At 40.9% G+C, this 16,399-nt stretch overlaps 1 protein-coding gene across 4 annotated transcripts in view; it reads left to right on the top strand.

The window, feature by feature from the left end:
- The window catches only part of tns1b (tensin 1b), a gene marked incomplete at its 5' end in the record, with an annotated part of 121,508 nt that overhangs the window by 100,474 nt on the left and 4,635 nt on the right, over window positions 1–16,399 (top strand). For 2 of the 4 annotated variants that reach the window (XM_079464723.1, XM_079464725.1), the window contains 11 exons: window positions 4,616–4,800; window positions 4,888–5,026; window positions 7,648–7,743; window positions 9,437–9,611; window positions 9,697–10,748; window positions 11,062–11,148; window positions 11,736–11,864; window positions 13,094–13,189; window positions 14,832–14,909; window positions 15,294–15,365; window positions 16,356–16,382. In XM_079464723.1, coding sequence (XP_079320849.1) covers window positions 4,616–4,800; window positions 4,888–5,026; window positions 7,648–7,743; window positions 9,437–9,611; window positions 9,697–10,748; window positions 11,062–11,148; window positions 11,736–11,864; window positions 13,094–13,189; window positions 14,832–14,909; window positions 15,294–15,365; window positions 16,356–16,382 — 2,136 coding nt within the window. The remainder of the gene's footprint in view (window positions 1–4,615; window positions 4,801–4,887; window positions 5,027–7,647; window positions 7,744–9,436; window positions 9,612–9,696; window positions 10,749–11,061; window positions 11,149–11,735; window positions 11,865–13,093; window positions 13,190–14,831; window positions 14,910–15,293; window positions 15,366–16,355; window positions 16,383–16,399) is intronic. The other 2 variants (XM_079464724.1, XM_079464726.1) reach the window with 2 other exon arrangements.

The raw sequence follows: 16,399 nt of genomic DNA, 5'->3' as shown, positions 1-16,399 counted from the left end.
ATCCAAAATGTCATATACGCTGTATTTAGGCCTTCATCAAAGCTTTGCTAAGAAAGGAGTTGCCAAAAATGGCATTTCAACGCTTGTCTCACAAGTTTTGTTGAAAAAATTCTCTGTTGTGCACAGTGCCATCTTTTGGGCAGTGCAACTGACCGCAAGGGGAAATATTAAAAATAATAATAAAAAAGAAGCTTGAATGGATTTGTTTTTTTGAAGTTTATTCTAAATAATTATTTGAGCTTTGTAAGTCATACTGTTTCACGTCATGACCCTGCTTTGTACAGCGGTGTCGAATGAGTGCCTACTGTGTGGAAAGAGTGAGCTGCAAATTTGTCTGATCCTTCACAGGAACGAGTGAGAATATGCGTGAACTATAAACAAAATTGCATTTCATTCTCTGTAGCCTATTTAGTTCTCTGATACAGGATATTTTACTCGCTATTACAAACAGGGATTTTTGTTTGTTACAACAGCTTGCACGTTTGCGTTGAATGCACTTCTCCTTCGAAAAGTGAACCCATAAAAGGCAACATCGCAAGAAAAGCACGACACGTGCCGCCCGGTGATGGGACATTATTTTTTATTTGGATACACAGCCGTCTCAGTCGTGGCTTTATAGGCTGTGTACAACCATCACAATAATCGGAAGTTTACATCGTTTTTTTAGAGATTCATGAGCAAAACCTCTTAAAATAAGCTTATTTCGTTTTTTTACTGATATTTTATATTTGATTCGTGTTATGTTTTCGCACACTTTATTTCTTCTAGGCCTACTTGTACTTGTATTGTGAAAGATGACGATTCATTTAGGAGCAATATCGACATGGTTTCCCCTCGCACAAATGCAATGTAGCTAAATGTACACTACTGTTGACTTTGGTCAAATACGCAAATGGAATTTCAATGTACACTGTAGTAGCACATATGCATATAATCATATACAAGATTTGATATTAATCTGTAATGTATTTCCTGTAACGCTCTTTTACAATGCAAAATTGTGATAAGTGCTACGGTATGAAAATCAATTTCACTAAATCCACTCAAAATTCATAACATCAAAAGTTAAATTAGTCATGACCAATACTGGTTAAAATATGTGTGTTGAGTTTTGTTAGTTCAGAGTTTTTTTTGTACTTAAGTCAAAGTTTTCACGCGTAAAACTGGAGCTAAAAGAGGAAGTTGTTCTCCTTGTAACCTTCTCTCTTGACACACGCTCTTGCCACGCTGATTGAAGACTCTCCTTATCTCATCCGTGGGTTTTGCTTGTCAGGCTTGTGGATATCTGGGATTAGTGAAGCACTTTGTCTGCATTTACCATTTGCAACAAGAGACGGAGATAAGAGTCTGTTAATCTTTACGACTGATGTTAAGGCAAACACGTACCACATGTTAGGACTGAGTGGCAAATCAATGAATCACAATATATTCACATCGATTTTGCTGGTGATTTAAAGAACAACATGAATATGGCTGTGATTTTAATGTGCTTTCATTTTTCCTCTTTTTCCATATTCTCATTGTGGAACGCCCGCACCATCATCACCTCCGCCTTTCCATCCTCTTCCTCACCCTCCTCTTTTCTTTCCTGCCCTGGTCCGTCACTCCTTCACTTCATCCTCCCGCCGGTGTGCAGAATACACTGCTCGTATCCGAGGAATCAAAGGCCGGCCGGGTGTTCCTGAGCTCGGCCACCGCCGGCGTTCCCTCTCATTTAGTGGTTGGTCTCTCTGCTGTTCTGTCCTCCATGTGCATGTGTTATATCTTACTACTTCAGCCTGGTTTAAGTTTACGGTGCTTTTCTTAAATAGCATATACACTTGTGTTAACAGCGCAGCTGCACTTTTTTTAAAAACAGATTTTTGGGTTATTTCTGATAGAAATTAAAATAACGATATTGCGGTTGACAGTTCTTAATAAAACTTTGTGGCATGCGTTATTGTTTTATTGTAATGTAAATTAATAGTTCAAGTAAATTACAAATATGATAACAATGCAGTACAAATTCTGCAAATAGAGTAAACAAATATAATGTACAATGTTAACAAATAAAATACTTTAAATATGAAATATAGTATAATATAATAAACCAAGACCTTTTGCAAAAATGAGCAAATTGCAATTAAATATGAATTATCCGTATTTCTTTCTTTCCATATGTTCTCATTCTCTCTCTCCTACTCTCACAGTTGTCATTCGATATTTTCTTGTACTAATAACACACTCAAAGTTGCTAAACCACTAACCTGTTCTGGAATGTTCCACCCGAAGTGCACGCTTTTTTGTGATGGGTGTCCTCTACAAACAAATTGCATTTGTATTATATGTCGAGTTAAGGTTTCACTGCAGCAACACAAAGCCACGTCTGTCTGGATCAACCGAACCCGTGTCACAAGATCTGGTCTGCCAGACTCAAAGAACAATGTGAGGGCGAGCAGACAGTGCTCTCATTCAGGGACTCTCTTTTACCTCTGCTTTAGCATTTCGTTTGAAGACAAATGGTAATAAATCCACCCTAAGTCTGGAGACCATTATACAATCCTTATCTGCCACCAGGGAGAAAATGTCTAGCGCACAGAATGTCTCGGGTCCCGTTCGGGCCTGGCAGGACGTCTTCAGGTGCCAGGATGATTGTTTATGTTTGACCTCTCCTGAGTCTGATCCGTTACATCGTAAATGAGGCTATGGAGAGAAATCGAGGAGGGTATCATGATATCGGGCGCATATCTCATTCATCTCGTACAGAATCCAAGTATTTTTATGGTACTGCAGGGGGGGAAGCACATTTTCTGCCCTGAGTGTTGCATTCTAATATAGCAGTAAAATAACAAGAATATTGTACATTTAGTGCACTTTTTATTTGGTTTTAAACATTCATTTAATGAAGAACTATATTTTCTCCATCGTTTTGAGAGAAATGTATCGATATCTATTTACAAATATATGCAAAGGAAACATTTTTGTTCGATAGTCTTGTTAATGATGAAGTATCATTCTTATGGAGACAAATATGTTGAAAACCTAGTTTGTTTATTGTACTTGTAAACTAGTCAAACTTTTCAACCAAACAGTCATTGCAACCAAGTGTTCCTGGTTGAAAACCCGTTTTGTTATGTAAATTAACCATGTTTTTACTATAGTCGAACACAGTGTGTTTACTTTTATATCCACGGCTTCACTTCAAATTTCATTGTTAAACTTTATTTACCGTCGCAAACTATGGTTCTGTTTACCATGCATGATTTTACTAGTAACCGCTGCTTTTGAATTGAATTAGTAATAAAACCGTGCTTAGTTTTAAGTTTTAGTGTGAACTATTCTTTTAAGCTATTTTCTACATCTCACATCAATATTGTATGCATTACATATTGCCAAAAGGTATTGAGATGAAATGTATAGCTACTGTACTGTATATCACAGCACCGCTCTGTCTGCATATCTGCTGAGTTCATTCTAAGTTCTGGGACTCACAGCTACTCCAGATTGAATCTATTAGGACTGTGTGGTTGCTACGGCAACAGCAGAGGGTTTGTCATGCACAGCTGTTGAAGACTACTGCTGTACTACATCTGTTATGCATGTTTGCTTTCCCGGCTCGTGTGAAGTGACGCTAAGCCATATGGATTCATCCAAGCACCTGCGGCTCCCCTGTCAGTTCTGGAATCGCTGTATTTGATATTGTTTTCGAAACGGCATTTTTAGGAATCAGACTGGAGGTTGGAGACCCACGCTTTGTGACATCACACATTATGCAACCGCTGTCCTGAATCGCTCACTTTGTTGATAACGCTTCAGTAGTGATGTAATCGCACTGAATGTCAAAGCTTGTGTCGTGTTTATGAACAAGGGTACTCGCTTGTCTCCGGAGAGGCAGCGGTCATTCTCGCCACAGTTGTTTCCAGGGTCACTCGAGGTCCTAATAGTATGATTGTAGGGGTCCTGAGTTGCGGTCCGACCACACGGATCAGGGCTAGGCCACACTCGGGGAGCTAGTAAATATTTTGCTCGGCTTGTTGCGCGGTTTCCATAACACTCCGCTCTCTCCAAGCAGTATATTAATGGCTTTCTCTGTTCCATTCCAAGTGCCCTGGCCTAGAACTGTGTGTGGCTTTACATGCTAGCAGAGAACACAAACACATGCATTTATATGTAACACTAATAGAGACTGATTAAGTGACATGCGAGAAAAAAAAACACGCATGCAAAACAAATGAATGCCTTAATCTGTTTGCTTTATTATTCTGTTTTAAGTTCTCGGATTTGACTTACACAAATCTAGTTTATTAGCACCAGCAGCTCTTGGGTTTGGCGAAACAGGCTTTGGACTTGCTTAGATGTTCTTCTAGATCTTAAGCCTGAAGTACACACCACTAGACGGATGAATTCAGTGGATATTCCGGCTTTCTGTAATCTGTTTGAATGTGAACATTGTTTGTAGTCTCAACGGTCTTCAATGTAGTGACCGTTTGACGTCCGTGCAACTTTTGTCAGAGAAAGACTTCTTTAGAGTTCTCCCAGATTCATTCGAAGAATATTTTGACATTTGGATAGGTCTTTTTCATTTCAAGCGTGTGGAGGCCTAATAGTTACAATATCTGACTTTTATTCTTGGCAGGAGTTCGGTCTGGTGAAATGTCACCAGTTGAGGCTTCGGCTCCCGGGCGACGTCGGACCGCCAGCGAGAGCCTGTCTCAAGACGACAGCCCGACCAGAGGAAGTTCGGTCCGGTCCCCCATACGCTGCATCTCACCGGAGCTGGCCACTACAATAGCTTTAAACCCCGGGGGGCGGCCCAAGGAGGTAGACCCCACAAACGTCTATAATGGATATACAGTATATGAATATCAGTGTGTTCGCATACGGATTTATGTTCTTTCTCGTCTTTAGAAGCACATGCACAGCTACAGAGAAGCGTTCGAGGAAATGGACGGGGGTCCCATCAGCCCCCCTCCGTTCGTCGGTGGTGAGGCCCTACCCCAAACCCCTGTCTTCCCTGTCTCGCCACAAACCCCTTACTTCAACCTGTGTAAGTTCCCCCCCGGAGGAGGAGGGTGCCATAGAGCTTTTTTCATAGGGAATCACGAGGAACAGGCTGGATCTGATTCGGATTGCATTTCCTTACGAATGCATTAACAGTTCTTAATGTGTTATGCATTTGAGGAAGAATTTACAAATGCTAACAAAATACTGACTCGTTCATAAATCAGGCAACGCTGGTTGTGCAGTTCATTGCTTGCGACCAGCAAAGATTTATAATTTATAATAAATAACATTATTTGTTTTGCCATGACGCTTTAGATTCAGATTTCGTTTTTATTATAGTAAAAGTGTGATAACCCAGATTTTTATTGTGGATTCATTGCCATTTATATAACCACAGTTTTACTACAAATACCGTTTCTAGAGTAAATCATAGTTACCATGGTTTTACTATAGTAACCATGTGCTTTATTTGTAATTAAACCATGTTTAATCTTTGTAAGGGGTAGTGCGTTTTGTTCACAGAGGCGGACAAAGTATAGTTACCAAATATTATAAAAATCATCGGAAACAAAATCGCTTCTATGGAAACTGGATCTTCTTGACATGTACTATTGTACTAACTATATATGCGTTTCATAGTCAACACATCAGAATAGTGGTGGGAATCTCCAGGGCTAACATTACACTAACACGCTGTCTATAAGCCAACATGAGGTCTGGCTACACTTAAATGAAATCTGCCTCTGGATATTTGTGTGAGCCAGTAGGAATCATAAACATATCATGTCGTTCATGCACAGGTTCTTGAAATCGAGACTTGTGTGTGGCCTCAACACGAGTGAAAACACACTTTTGTCGGCTCATAGACATCAGATCAGAAAGACCCCCGTCTCACCTGCTTCCCAGCAATTCCCAATGTCTGCGGGCTGAAAAATGGCCGTCCGTCAGCAGATTTCTGCAGCACATGTGATGTTCATCAGACCTAATTGGATAGATGGAGTTTTCTTGTGCAGTGTTAGCTTTGTTTTATATAAGCCTCATCTACTTCCGCCTACAGCGGATCTCCATCTGGAATATTTATTAGAGCGATTCATTCCGTATTAACTATGATGTTGTTGGCTAAATTATATAACATTGTGTGAGTGTCACAGGGATTTGAACGGCATTTTTATTAGGGCATTAAGGTCCCTTAACAGTCTCATTACTTATTAATTGAATTATGATTTTTTCACCTCGTGACGTAAACATAGTTTTACAAAAATGCTTAAATAGAGGCTCTGTGAAATAAAGTTAAAATACATTAAATACATGTTTGTTTTAATGATTCGATTTATTTCTGATTCAGTGACTCCATTGTGTCGCCCCATTCCACTGGTACATACAAACAGGATTTTTACTGTAGTTTACTTCGTTCATTTTTATTTTAATTGACAGCAACCATTAACTGTCAGAAGAAAAACATGTCAATGCAAGCGCATTTCAATCTAAATGTCTTAACGCATCATCAAAACGCAGAATTTTGTCAGCGTTATGTTCTTTTAAAAGACTTTCTCACGTCATCTCAGGAGCATTACGGAGTGGTTTTCCCCCCTGTTGGATTTCTGGGAAACAGGTGACGCACACACAGGGTCTATTTTTCGGGTGTGGAGGTGTACAGTCGCTCACATGCACGGTTAGCCTCTTTCTGGTAGCACATCTCTGTGGCTCCCTCCTCCGACAGAGCTGCGAAAGCTTCCCTTTACGAGCCTTTCCTCCTCTCCATGCGTCCCGTACCGAGACGCTTACGCTGCCAAACAAAGAATTGATTTGGATTCTTTGGTAAGTGGAGGATGCATGTAAGGTCCTGATGTCAGCGATGATGTCATCCTGGCCCTGCCGAAACGCAAGCATCTGCTCCGCCTTACCCAGCATGCATGTGGAGAGCAGCCCTGGTGAACACACACACACACACACACGTAAATACTCCATCCCATAGACACGATTGGCAAATGGAAATTCTCTTCCAGGCGGCTGCTTTCCACAGCTCTGCAGCCACATCACTTTTCATTTTCTTTATTTGTGCGTTCACGTCTTGTGTTCCTGGGCACCATCTGTGTTATTGTTCAGGTCTCGAACGTGGTGTCATTCGCTTCAATGTCACATCAAAAATGTGTTTCGCTCGGATGTGTCCTGTCTGCATGTTTTCTCATCTCACGTTCTTTCTTTGGGCAAAGTGACAGCAATCGTTAATCCACATCGTAAAATGACTTAAAGAGGTACTTGCATGGCCTGACCACAGAGCATGAGACATTAGCTCAATCCTCAGCCATGTCACCTCGGTCTGCTCACTTTAAAAGCCCCTCAGTGTCGTACCATGGGAATCTTTAAGTTACAGTCTTGAAGATTGACGTGGTCCGACCTGTACTGTGAAGACAAAGACCGGAATCATGCTTTACGCAAGTACAAGGAAAGCGAAATGATTTGCTTATGAATGTTTTGTCCATTTAAACCACAAGAGAAGAGAAAAAGAGATCTTGGAATCGGACAGTTTAAAATGATGCCCCCTTGTGGCACCACTAAGAAATCATCTCATGTATGTACTTGCTTAGAGTATGCTTTGGGTCTTAGACTTTAGTTGACGATGCTCGAAATAATTTAGTTTATTTTCGGTTTGTGTTGGTGTAGGTCGATCTCCTCCAGGATTGGCCAAAACGCCACTGTCCTTCCTGGGTCTGAAGCCCCACAACCCTGCTGAGATAATGCTCAACCAGACGGGCTCAGGTGAGACGACACATGCAGACACACGTCATCTTCTGGCAAAGATCTTGACTTCCGTCATATATTAAACTGACTTTTCATTTCAGTTTATTGTCGGGTTTCATTCCCAAAGTTCACACATACATGGTCAAATGTAAAGCTTGCGTGTAATTCACTTTGGATAAAAGCCAAAAAGTATACATGGGTAAGCAACGTAGACCCAAAAGATTAACTTTTCAGTTAAACGTCTTGGTCCAAATTACCCTAAAACCTATTTCTGGCACTTAATATTCCTAAATTAACGTTCTAAGTGAAAAGTTTCCATCTTTTCATTTTTAAGATGAACACGCTCTTGACCGCATCGGTAAGATTTCCTCTCGGGGGCCAGTGGATGCAGACGGTGTAGTTTTTGTAGACTCGGAGGAAACAGGATCCCGTGTGGAGTCTCTTAAGTGTGGAACTGGTTCTCGTGCTGATTTTAGAGTCCTTCCTCAGGGCGTTATTTTGAGGCCCGCCAAATCACAAGAGCTTTCAGTACCCATCCATACGGCACACACGCTAACATTATTATAAGACGATGATGTCACAGGGGCCTCTTTGTCTCACTAAAGTTGGACTAAATGATGTCATGTGCTTATTGAAGATAAGGGATTTAACTTTGGTTATTTTCATCTTCGCTCTGGCCTCCTGGTATTTGGACCAAGTTGTTTTTCCTATTTTTCTTCTCCTAAAGTCAACATTAAACTAATCTAACATATTCTTACTAGAAACATACATTGAACAACAAAAATTGGACAAGGTGCAATTTTATTCATCAGAAACGGATTAAAGTGTGTAAATTGGGTGTTACATACCAGAAGGTAGTAGTGGAGACGCGAAACTGAAGCCAAGAAGGAAAGTTGTTTATGAGGTGAAACAACATGATGTTAGAAACACGAAGGTTACAAAACATTTTCATCTGATGACTCATGCACAGAAGAGGTTTCTTTACTTGTCTTTCATGTATGTGATAGCATTTATCTCTTTTCTCCGTTTTCTCAAACATTCACAATTTACAGTTTCTTATGACTTTGTTATTCCACTGCTGTCTGACACAGAGAGTGAAGATGAAGAAGGTAAGAATATATGAGAGACGAAGAGCAGAACCATCTCAGAATCTTTCAGTCATCACATGCATCTCAGATGTCCTTCATTACGCCTCATTTCATCCTGTCAGTCGTGCATCATAATGCATGCTCCACCTGTGTTCTTCGTGGAGTCTCTTCACTAAATGTCAAGTTTCTGTTTCATTTGGGATCTAATGTCGGTTCTTGACACAACTTAAATGACAATCTATACAGTTTTAACCTTCAGTCAGCCTGTATGACTTTCGTATAATGGTTTTTCCCTGCTGAGACATGTTTTATTTAATTTCTTTTTTTAGATATAGTCTGTTTTTCTGCGTTGGTTATTACATTTTTTTATCTTTATTTTATTACTTTACCTTACTTTTGATCTTGTATTATATATTACGATATGCCAGGGCCATTCAACATCTCAAACATTCATTTTAGTCTGGGACTACCTTTATGCCTTGTCTACGAAACCAGGTCATAAAGTTGGTCAAGACCGTCATGTCTTGGATACAGCCGTTGATGTTTTTAATGTGCTCAATATCTATCAGTTTGGACTATTTGGAATACTTGACCTCACAAATATCTCTTTTTCTTTTTGGCAGAGCCTCGTAGCTATGTGGAGTCTGTGGCCAAAGCCGCAGCGGTCGCAGGCGGACCACACTGTTCACCCGTGCACCCGACATATGACAGCGACAGCTTGGCTCATCCATCCGGCCCGTCCCACAGCCCGAACGCTCCACTGTCCTCCAGCAGCCCTATTCAGAGCTCCGATGCAGTGTAAGTGACAGCCCTTTCCTGGCTCAATATTGTAATTCACATCTGTGTGTTTCCAACTTTTTCACTTCTTTTCTGTGCTTGACAGTGAGAGCACATTGGTCGATAGTGGAGTGATGATGAATTCTCCACCTCAGGCTGTTGTCGAAACCACCTATCACTCCCAGCCACCCGAAAGCATGTACCGCATGCCCTCACCCTCCTACCCCACATCCAACAGCATGCTGGCTAGCTATATCACTCCCGATTACAGCCCATCCCTACCGGAGACCGTCCAAAACATCACCACAACCACACAACCCATCACTGGGAGCCCTGCTGCAAGACACTACGGTGCCGTGCCCGACATGACATTTGCTCACGGCATTCAGCACAGAATACCCAATCAGGACAGCCCTGTCCTGGGCCGACAGCCAGCAAACGGTCACCCGCCGGGAATGGCCGGCAGCCCCATGCAAGGGAGACACACTATGGTGTCCCAGGGTACACAGAGCAGCCCCATGCTGACCAGAACGTACCCCATCAACCAAGGGACTCCGAGTAGCCCGATTCTCAGCAGACAGCCAACAGGTCAACAGGCCGTTCAGAGCAGCCCGGTTCTCATCCGACAGCCTGCTCTGAATCAACAGATCATTATACCCAGTCAGAGCAGCCCGGTATTGAGCAGACAGCCGTCTGTCACGCAGGCTAATCAGGGCAGCCCCATCCTGACCAGACAGGCTTCCCTGCCGCATCCCAATCAGACCAGTCCTGTTCTCGGACACCACTCGTCGATAACACAAGGGAGCCCTAATTTGGACAGACACCCAATACAATACAGTGGCTATAACACTCCGGACGAGAGGCATGGAGCTCTGTCGCGGCAAAGCAGCTCCTCTGGATACCAACCGCCGTCTACGCCGTCTTTCCCCGTCTCTCCCGGCGGATACATGGAGGGAGCGGGATTCAGACAGGGCAGCCCCAGTATGCAACCGCAGCTTCCTGAGAAGAGGCGCATGTCCAGCGGCGAGCGGCCCAACGGAGGCCTGTCCTACGGAACGCTTAATGGGAAAATGTCCTCACCGATGTCCAGCGGAGGCAGCACTCCGAGCGTACATTTCTTCAACACTCTTCCGGATTTCTCCACACTCAACATGTGCGGTAAGACCGGATGTACAATTCGGAAGGAATTCAGATTGTGTGCTATTCAAAACGCAATTTCGGTTAGAATCCACGCAGAATTAAAAGGACTTTGTTTAATTTTTCAACAATGTACATTTTTATAATTTAATCACGTTTAAACTCATTTATTTATAAATAATATTTATATTTATTCAAAGTTTATTTATATCATTTTAGTATAGAAAACATTATATTTATTTACCATTTGTGCTTATAATTGTCTGCATTGTTTTGAAAGTTCTGTGTTAGTTTACTATTTTAAACAAAAGAAAATCTTTTTTTTATTTTCCAGATGGAAGTCCAGAGATCAGGATGAACGTAAAGTTCGTCCAGGACACGTCCAAATTCTGGTATAAACCAGATATCTCCAGAGACCAAGGTGAGGGCACCGACTGTGCGTTTTTGAGGTTCATTTATCTATATTTAGACTCGACCGTGGGGGGCTTGTGACTTCCATAAACAGTGAAATATTGCTCAAGCCACCCTGTATGAGGTCAATCGCTGTTGGTCTGCACATCTGCTTCTTCTCTGTGCTCTTATTGGATTAGATCATCGGTCTTGGAGACCTCTATAAATGCGTGCACATGCAGTGACATCACACGCCCCTCAACGCAGTTAAACATCTGCATGCGTTGCTTCGTTAACTCGCTGTTACGATAAGGAGTAAATCTCCTTAACAAGCTCTTTTCCTTCCTTTGCTCCCTATCTGTGTATGTGTAAAACTGCAGGGTACGTTGGAGCAATTTGTTAACATATTAAAGCTTTCTTGGAAACAAACCGAAAAATTTCACCAAAGTATTACTATCGTGTCATTTTTTGGACAAAGCTTAGAAGCGTAGAAGTCTCATAAATCTTCTCATTGCATGAAAAAGAGTTTTGCTTTCAACCCAGACTGTCTTATGAGTTTGGAATGACAAAAGGAGGAGCAAGCCATCTTTTAGTGAATTGTTTTCCACTTCATTGTAGCGATCAACATGCTGAAGGATCAAGACCCGGGAGCTTTTGTTATCCGAGACAGTCATTCTTTCAGAGGTGCCTACGGCCTGGCCATGAAAGTTGCTTCGCCACCTCCGACCTTGCAGCCCACAAAGAAAGGTATTTAATGCGCCTCTTTCAAGCCATCTGTAATAATTTGCCAAATGTATTCCAGACAGGAGATCGGACCCCTGTGACTCATAATCCTGCTGTGCCCACAACAGACAAGCACACTCAAACCCAACAACATGCATGAAAAGATTTACTGACAAATCCTAAACAGAACACAAACACAGTGGTTAACCAGTGGTTTGCTAGTTTAATGTTCTCGTTGCAATCTCTGGCCTCCTTGTTCCCACATCAGTTACAGTACATGCAAAACAAATGTCTTGACATGGGGGCTTGATCAACCCGGCAGGGTTTACTTTGCCATTAAAATGTGTTCATTATAAGTTTCAGCATTTTATGATAATAATGAAGTTATCATAAAGTGCATCTGCAACTAAAATTATGCAGTGAACGTGTATAACATTGCTTTAGTGTGTTCAGTGAAGATAGAGAGCGAGGTCCCGTCTGGTGGATTCAGTCACGGGCTAAAGGCTGCGTCAGTGAATCTCTGTCAGACAGCGCACCAGTATTAACGTCTATTTCGTGCTTGAATGAATATAACCACACAAGATTATGTCAGAAAGAACGTTTTGTGTAGCATTTTCGTAAGCGCAGCCTTCAACGTGTTAAATAAAATCTTACATGAATGCAAAGAGTTGCAAAGGACTTCACTGTGATTTGTAGCTTTAAACAGAATTCTTCTGTATTTAATTTACAATTTAGCATTAAAGACTGTTAAGTGTTTGAGAACATCATTCAATTGAGTTCTCAGTTGTACCGTCAAATGGCTATTATTAATTTTAAAATGAATAAAAAATTATCAGTTTAATAGAGACATCAGATTGTTGGTTTTCATTCTTAAAAAGATGCTGTTATAGAAATCTGTTGTATCTTCACTATTTTGAAGATTCAATGTAAAAGTATGCTTAAAAACATGAATGTTGTGTGCGATTAATCGCGATTAGTCACAGAAAAAACATGTGATAAATCCGAATATTTTTTAATCGATTGACAGCACTCATTTAAACAGTTTAGCTTTGTCTATGAAATGTTTACTAATAAAGCATAAGCCCTTTTGGCTCGAAAGATTTTCACAATCGTACAAAAAACACGTAGCATAATAATGCAAATGTGAAACTTATCGCAATAATACACTTTAAGGTCTACTTTTGAATGCTCTTTTGTTATTATTGTTGTGGGTTTTTTGTTCGTTTTTTTTATTAAATCTTCCTTCATTTCAGCTGGAGACGTCAACAATGAGCTGGTGAGACATTTCCTGATTGAGACGAGTCCAAAGGGTGTGAGACTGAAGGGCTGCCCCAATGAGCCTTACTTCGGTAAGTCAACTTAAACTAAATATTTTTCAAAATATACTCTATATTTACATTTAAACATTTGGAAGACGCTTTTATCCAGGCGACTCACATTGCATTATACTATACATTGGATGTATAGTATGTGCAATCCCCTGGGATGAAACCCATGACCTTGGCGTTGCTAGCGCTGTGCTCTAACCACTGTGCAACTGGAAAGCTTAGTACATAGACACTGAATTCGGTTGATGTTTACTAATGCGAGAGCTATTATGTCAAACTTGTAGATTCAGCGTTTGTGTGATTTTTGCTCTTCAGCACAACTTTGAACATGAATATTCTCTCTTCCTTTTACATCGCATTAAATCAAGCCGTCCATTTGGCTTCCTGAGGTCTGTAGAACACATGTCGTCCCAACGACAGCTGGTGTAATATTAAGTGCACGGAGGCGGTCCCTGCTTTAATAAAGTGTCTTTTGACCACAATACTAAGTGGGTTAGCATTATGCATTCAACGTTGTCTTCTTCAATATTCCTTATTTTACATCTTAAAATGAAAATAAAAATTCTGTGTCGGCCAGCTTCCATAAGTGTTAAAACAGCCTCTTACGGTAACCATTGCGTAAGTGTGTGCTTGTTATGAAAAGCAGAAGGCAAAAAGAAGTGTGATGTGTGAGAACGAAAGCAGGTGTGAGAGAAATTTGGCAGGACTTGTGTTAGAGATCAGTTGGCTCACAGAAACTTCTCCGATACATGACATCTGCCAGGACACCTACTGTTAAAACAAAGCTTCACACACAAATGAACAAACATTCTCTCATTATTTACTCACCTGTATGTCATCTGAATCCCGTATTCTGTTATCATTTATCGTGGAACACAAAGGTTTTGTTTTAAAGAAAATTCACAAAGCAGTTTTGAATTCATTGCCCATCGGTGAAACATCAAAAAAGAATACCGTCCATTTTCATTTTATAATGCAATATGGTTTAGTGCACAAGTCACATGGTGTAATTTAATGATGCTTTATGATACTTTTTTGCCATTTCAGATAGACAGCATTCAATTCCTATTTATATATAAAAATGTCCTTTGTATATTTTCTATTCCACATACGAAAATAAGTCAAACTTGAGTAAATGTTATTGAATTTTGACTCTTGGTGAACTGTAAGGCGTCCCTCAGTTTCAGCACAGATAGAATCTTTTCACATAAGGAAGGGAGTTTAGAAACTGATAATAACATTTAAACATGGCAACAGGAACTCCTTCAAATCCGGGAGGTACCCAGGACTGTTTTCCTTCTGTGCCGAGATAGCATGTGGCCATTTATCATGAACGGTGAGAAACATTTTTGTCCCAAGTCTCCCCCGAGTGTCGTTTTCCCTAATATAGTCAAATATCTGGAGCAGAGGTTTAATCACTTGCCAGTATTATCATCCCGTGGTGCCGCACGCAAGCACAGCGATCGCACGACTTTCCCCAACGCGATTGAGGCTAGAATGAACCGCGCACTGATTTATGGGTTCAGCCAGAGCGTGAAAGTTTGAGCGCCACGGGATGCTTATAAAGTAAAGTATGCCCTCTTCTGATTCCTGCTCATAAATCTGATCTTTATTTAGTTTTCATCTTCTCTCACTCTCTGTGTGTGTGTGTGTGTGTGTGTAGGTTGCTTGTCTGCGCTGGTGTACCAGCACTCCATCACTCCACTGGCTCTACCCTGCAAACTCATGATACCCACCACAGGTGAGACGCGTCACTGTACCTTTTCCTGCAATCCTGTGTACTGTCAGGTCTCAGCGTAACCTCAGATAGCAAATGATGTATGTTTCCCATCCTGTTTGCATGCCGTGAGTAATGGAGAATATTTTCCGAGGTCGTTCGTTTGGCCGCCGCTTTCAGCCAGCTGCTAGATGCCATCCATGTGTCAGAGGACACAAGACCCGAGACCTTTATGTGTGGTGCCTCTCTTATTTTCACACAGAGAGTGACAGCCTGTTAGACATGAACACTGATTCATAGCATGGCAGGAATTCCAGGTCATAGTGCTCATTTGATTAGATGGTAAGCCTGCTCTTTGAAAGTGAAAGATGTGTAAATTCTCAAGTCTGGCCTGATGTTGTTTTTCAGATCCTCTGGACGAGTCGCCTGAGACGGCGACACCAGCTAACCCGGCCGCTGAGATGCTCAAGCAGGGTGCAGGTGAGCTGGTCATATGCAGTAACATTGGCCAGTGTGGTCCAAATAATAAAGGGTTAAATACAAACTTGGTTCTGTCATCAGCATTTTTCCGGACTTTGTTAAGAAAAGTTAAATCAAGTGTAAGTTTAAAAAGTTTTCTTGGAAAAATAGTTCCAGCTTAAAAAGACACAGTATTGGCCAAACGATGTCCAGAGGATATATTTGCTAGATATTTGCTTTTAATAAACCAGTTATATTTAGGTACAATTGTATAATAGTGTTTCATAGGCGTTTATTATATTACACCATTATTACACGGCTCGTTGGAATGCTTGATTCTGATTGGCCAGTTGCGACATTCCTTATTCCCAGATAACAACCTCTCCGAACTAATAACACACGCGGTAACTCAGATGCAGCAAATTATTTTGACAGATTAAATATGAAAATGTCCTTTAATAACATATATGACATTATATTTACAAATGACCAAACCAAATTAAGTAAACGGCTTTCCTCGTGGTAGTTCTGCATTCGGTAAAAATATGCTAATAAAATATTTCAAATTCACATTTCATGTTATCGCGAAATAAGCCCCTTCTGTATGATACAAGACCCTCCGTTTCGATAACAACCGGCTGCCTGTGCATTATCCCTTACATAATGTATAGAAAAGTTCTCATAATAAGCATATATTGTATATATTGTATTTGTGTAACTTTTTGTCAAGCCTCCCTAAATTCTTATAGCTGAGCGTCAATTAACAAGCATTACTACACAACACATAATTGCAAAATTCTTAATACGTCTCTAGTAATATGTTTGGATAAATGGTGACGACATACTTTGAACCGTGGTTCAAGACCCCAACATTACAAGTTTATGATAAAAATGTAGAAATCAGCTGAATAATAGAAATTTTGGGTTGATGGTTGGTTGGTTATGATGTGATATCAACTCTAAATCAATGTTCTCCTCCACTCTGGTGTCGCTCCTGTGGAAATGATTTAGGGCAGAAGAGTTCTACTGAAGCCCATGGTAAAGCCAGCGATGCT

This window comes from Barbatula barbatula (genome assembly GCF_947034865.1).
Source record: "Barbatula barbatula genome assembly, chromosome: 9".
Classification (NCBI taxonomy): domain Eukaryota; kingdom Metazoa; phylum Chordata; class Actinopteri; order Cypriniformes; family Nemacheilidae; genus Barbatula; species Barbatula barbatula.
The sequence above is the reverse complement of the archived record's forward strand: the minus strand, read 5'-3'. Positions and strand labels throughout refer to the sequence as shown.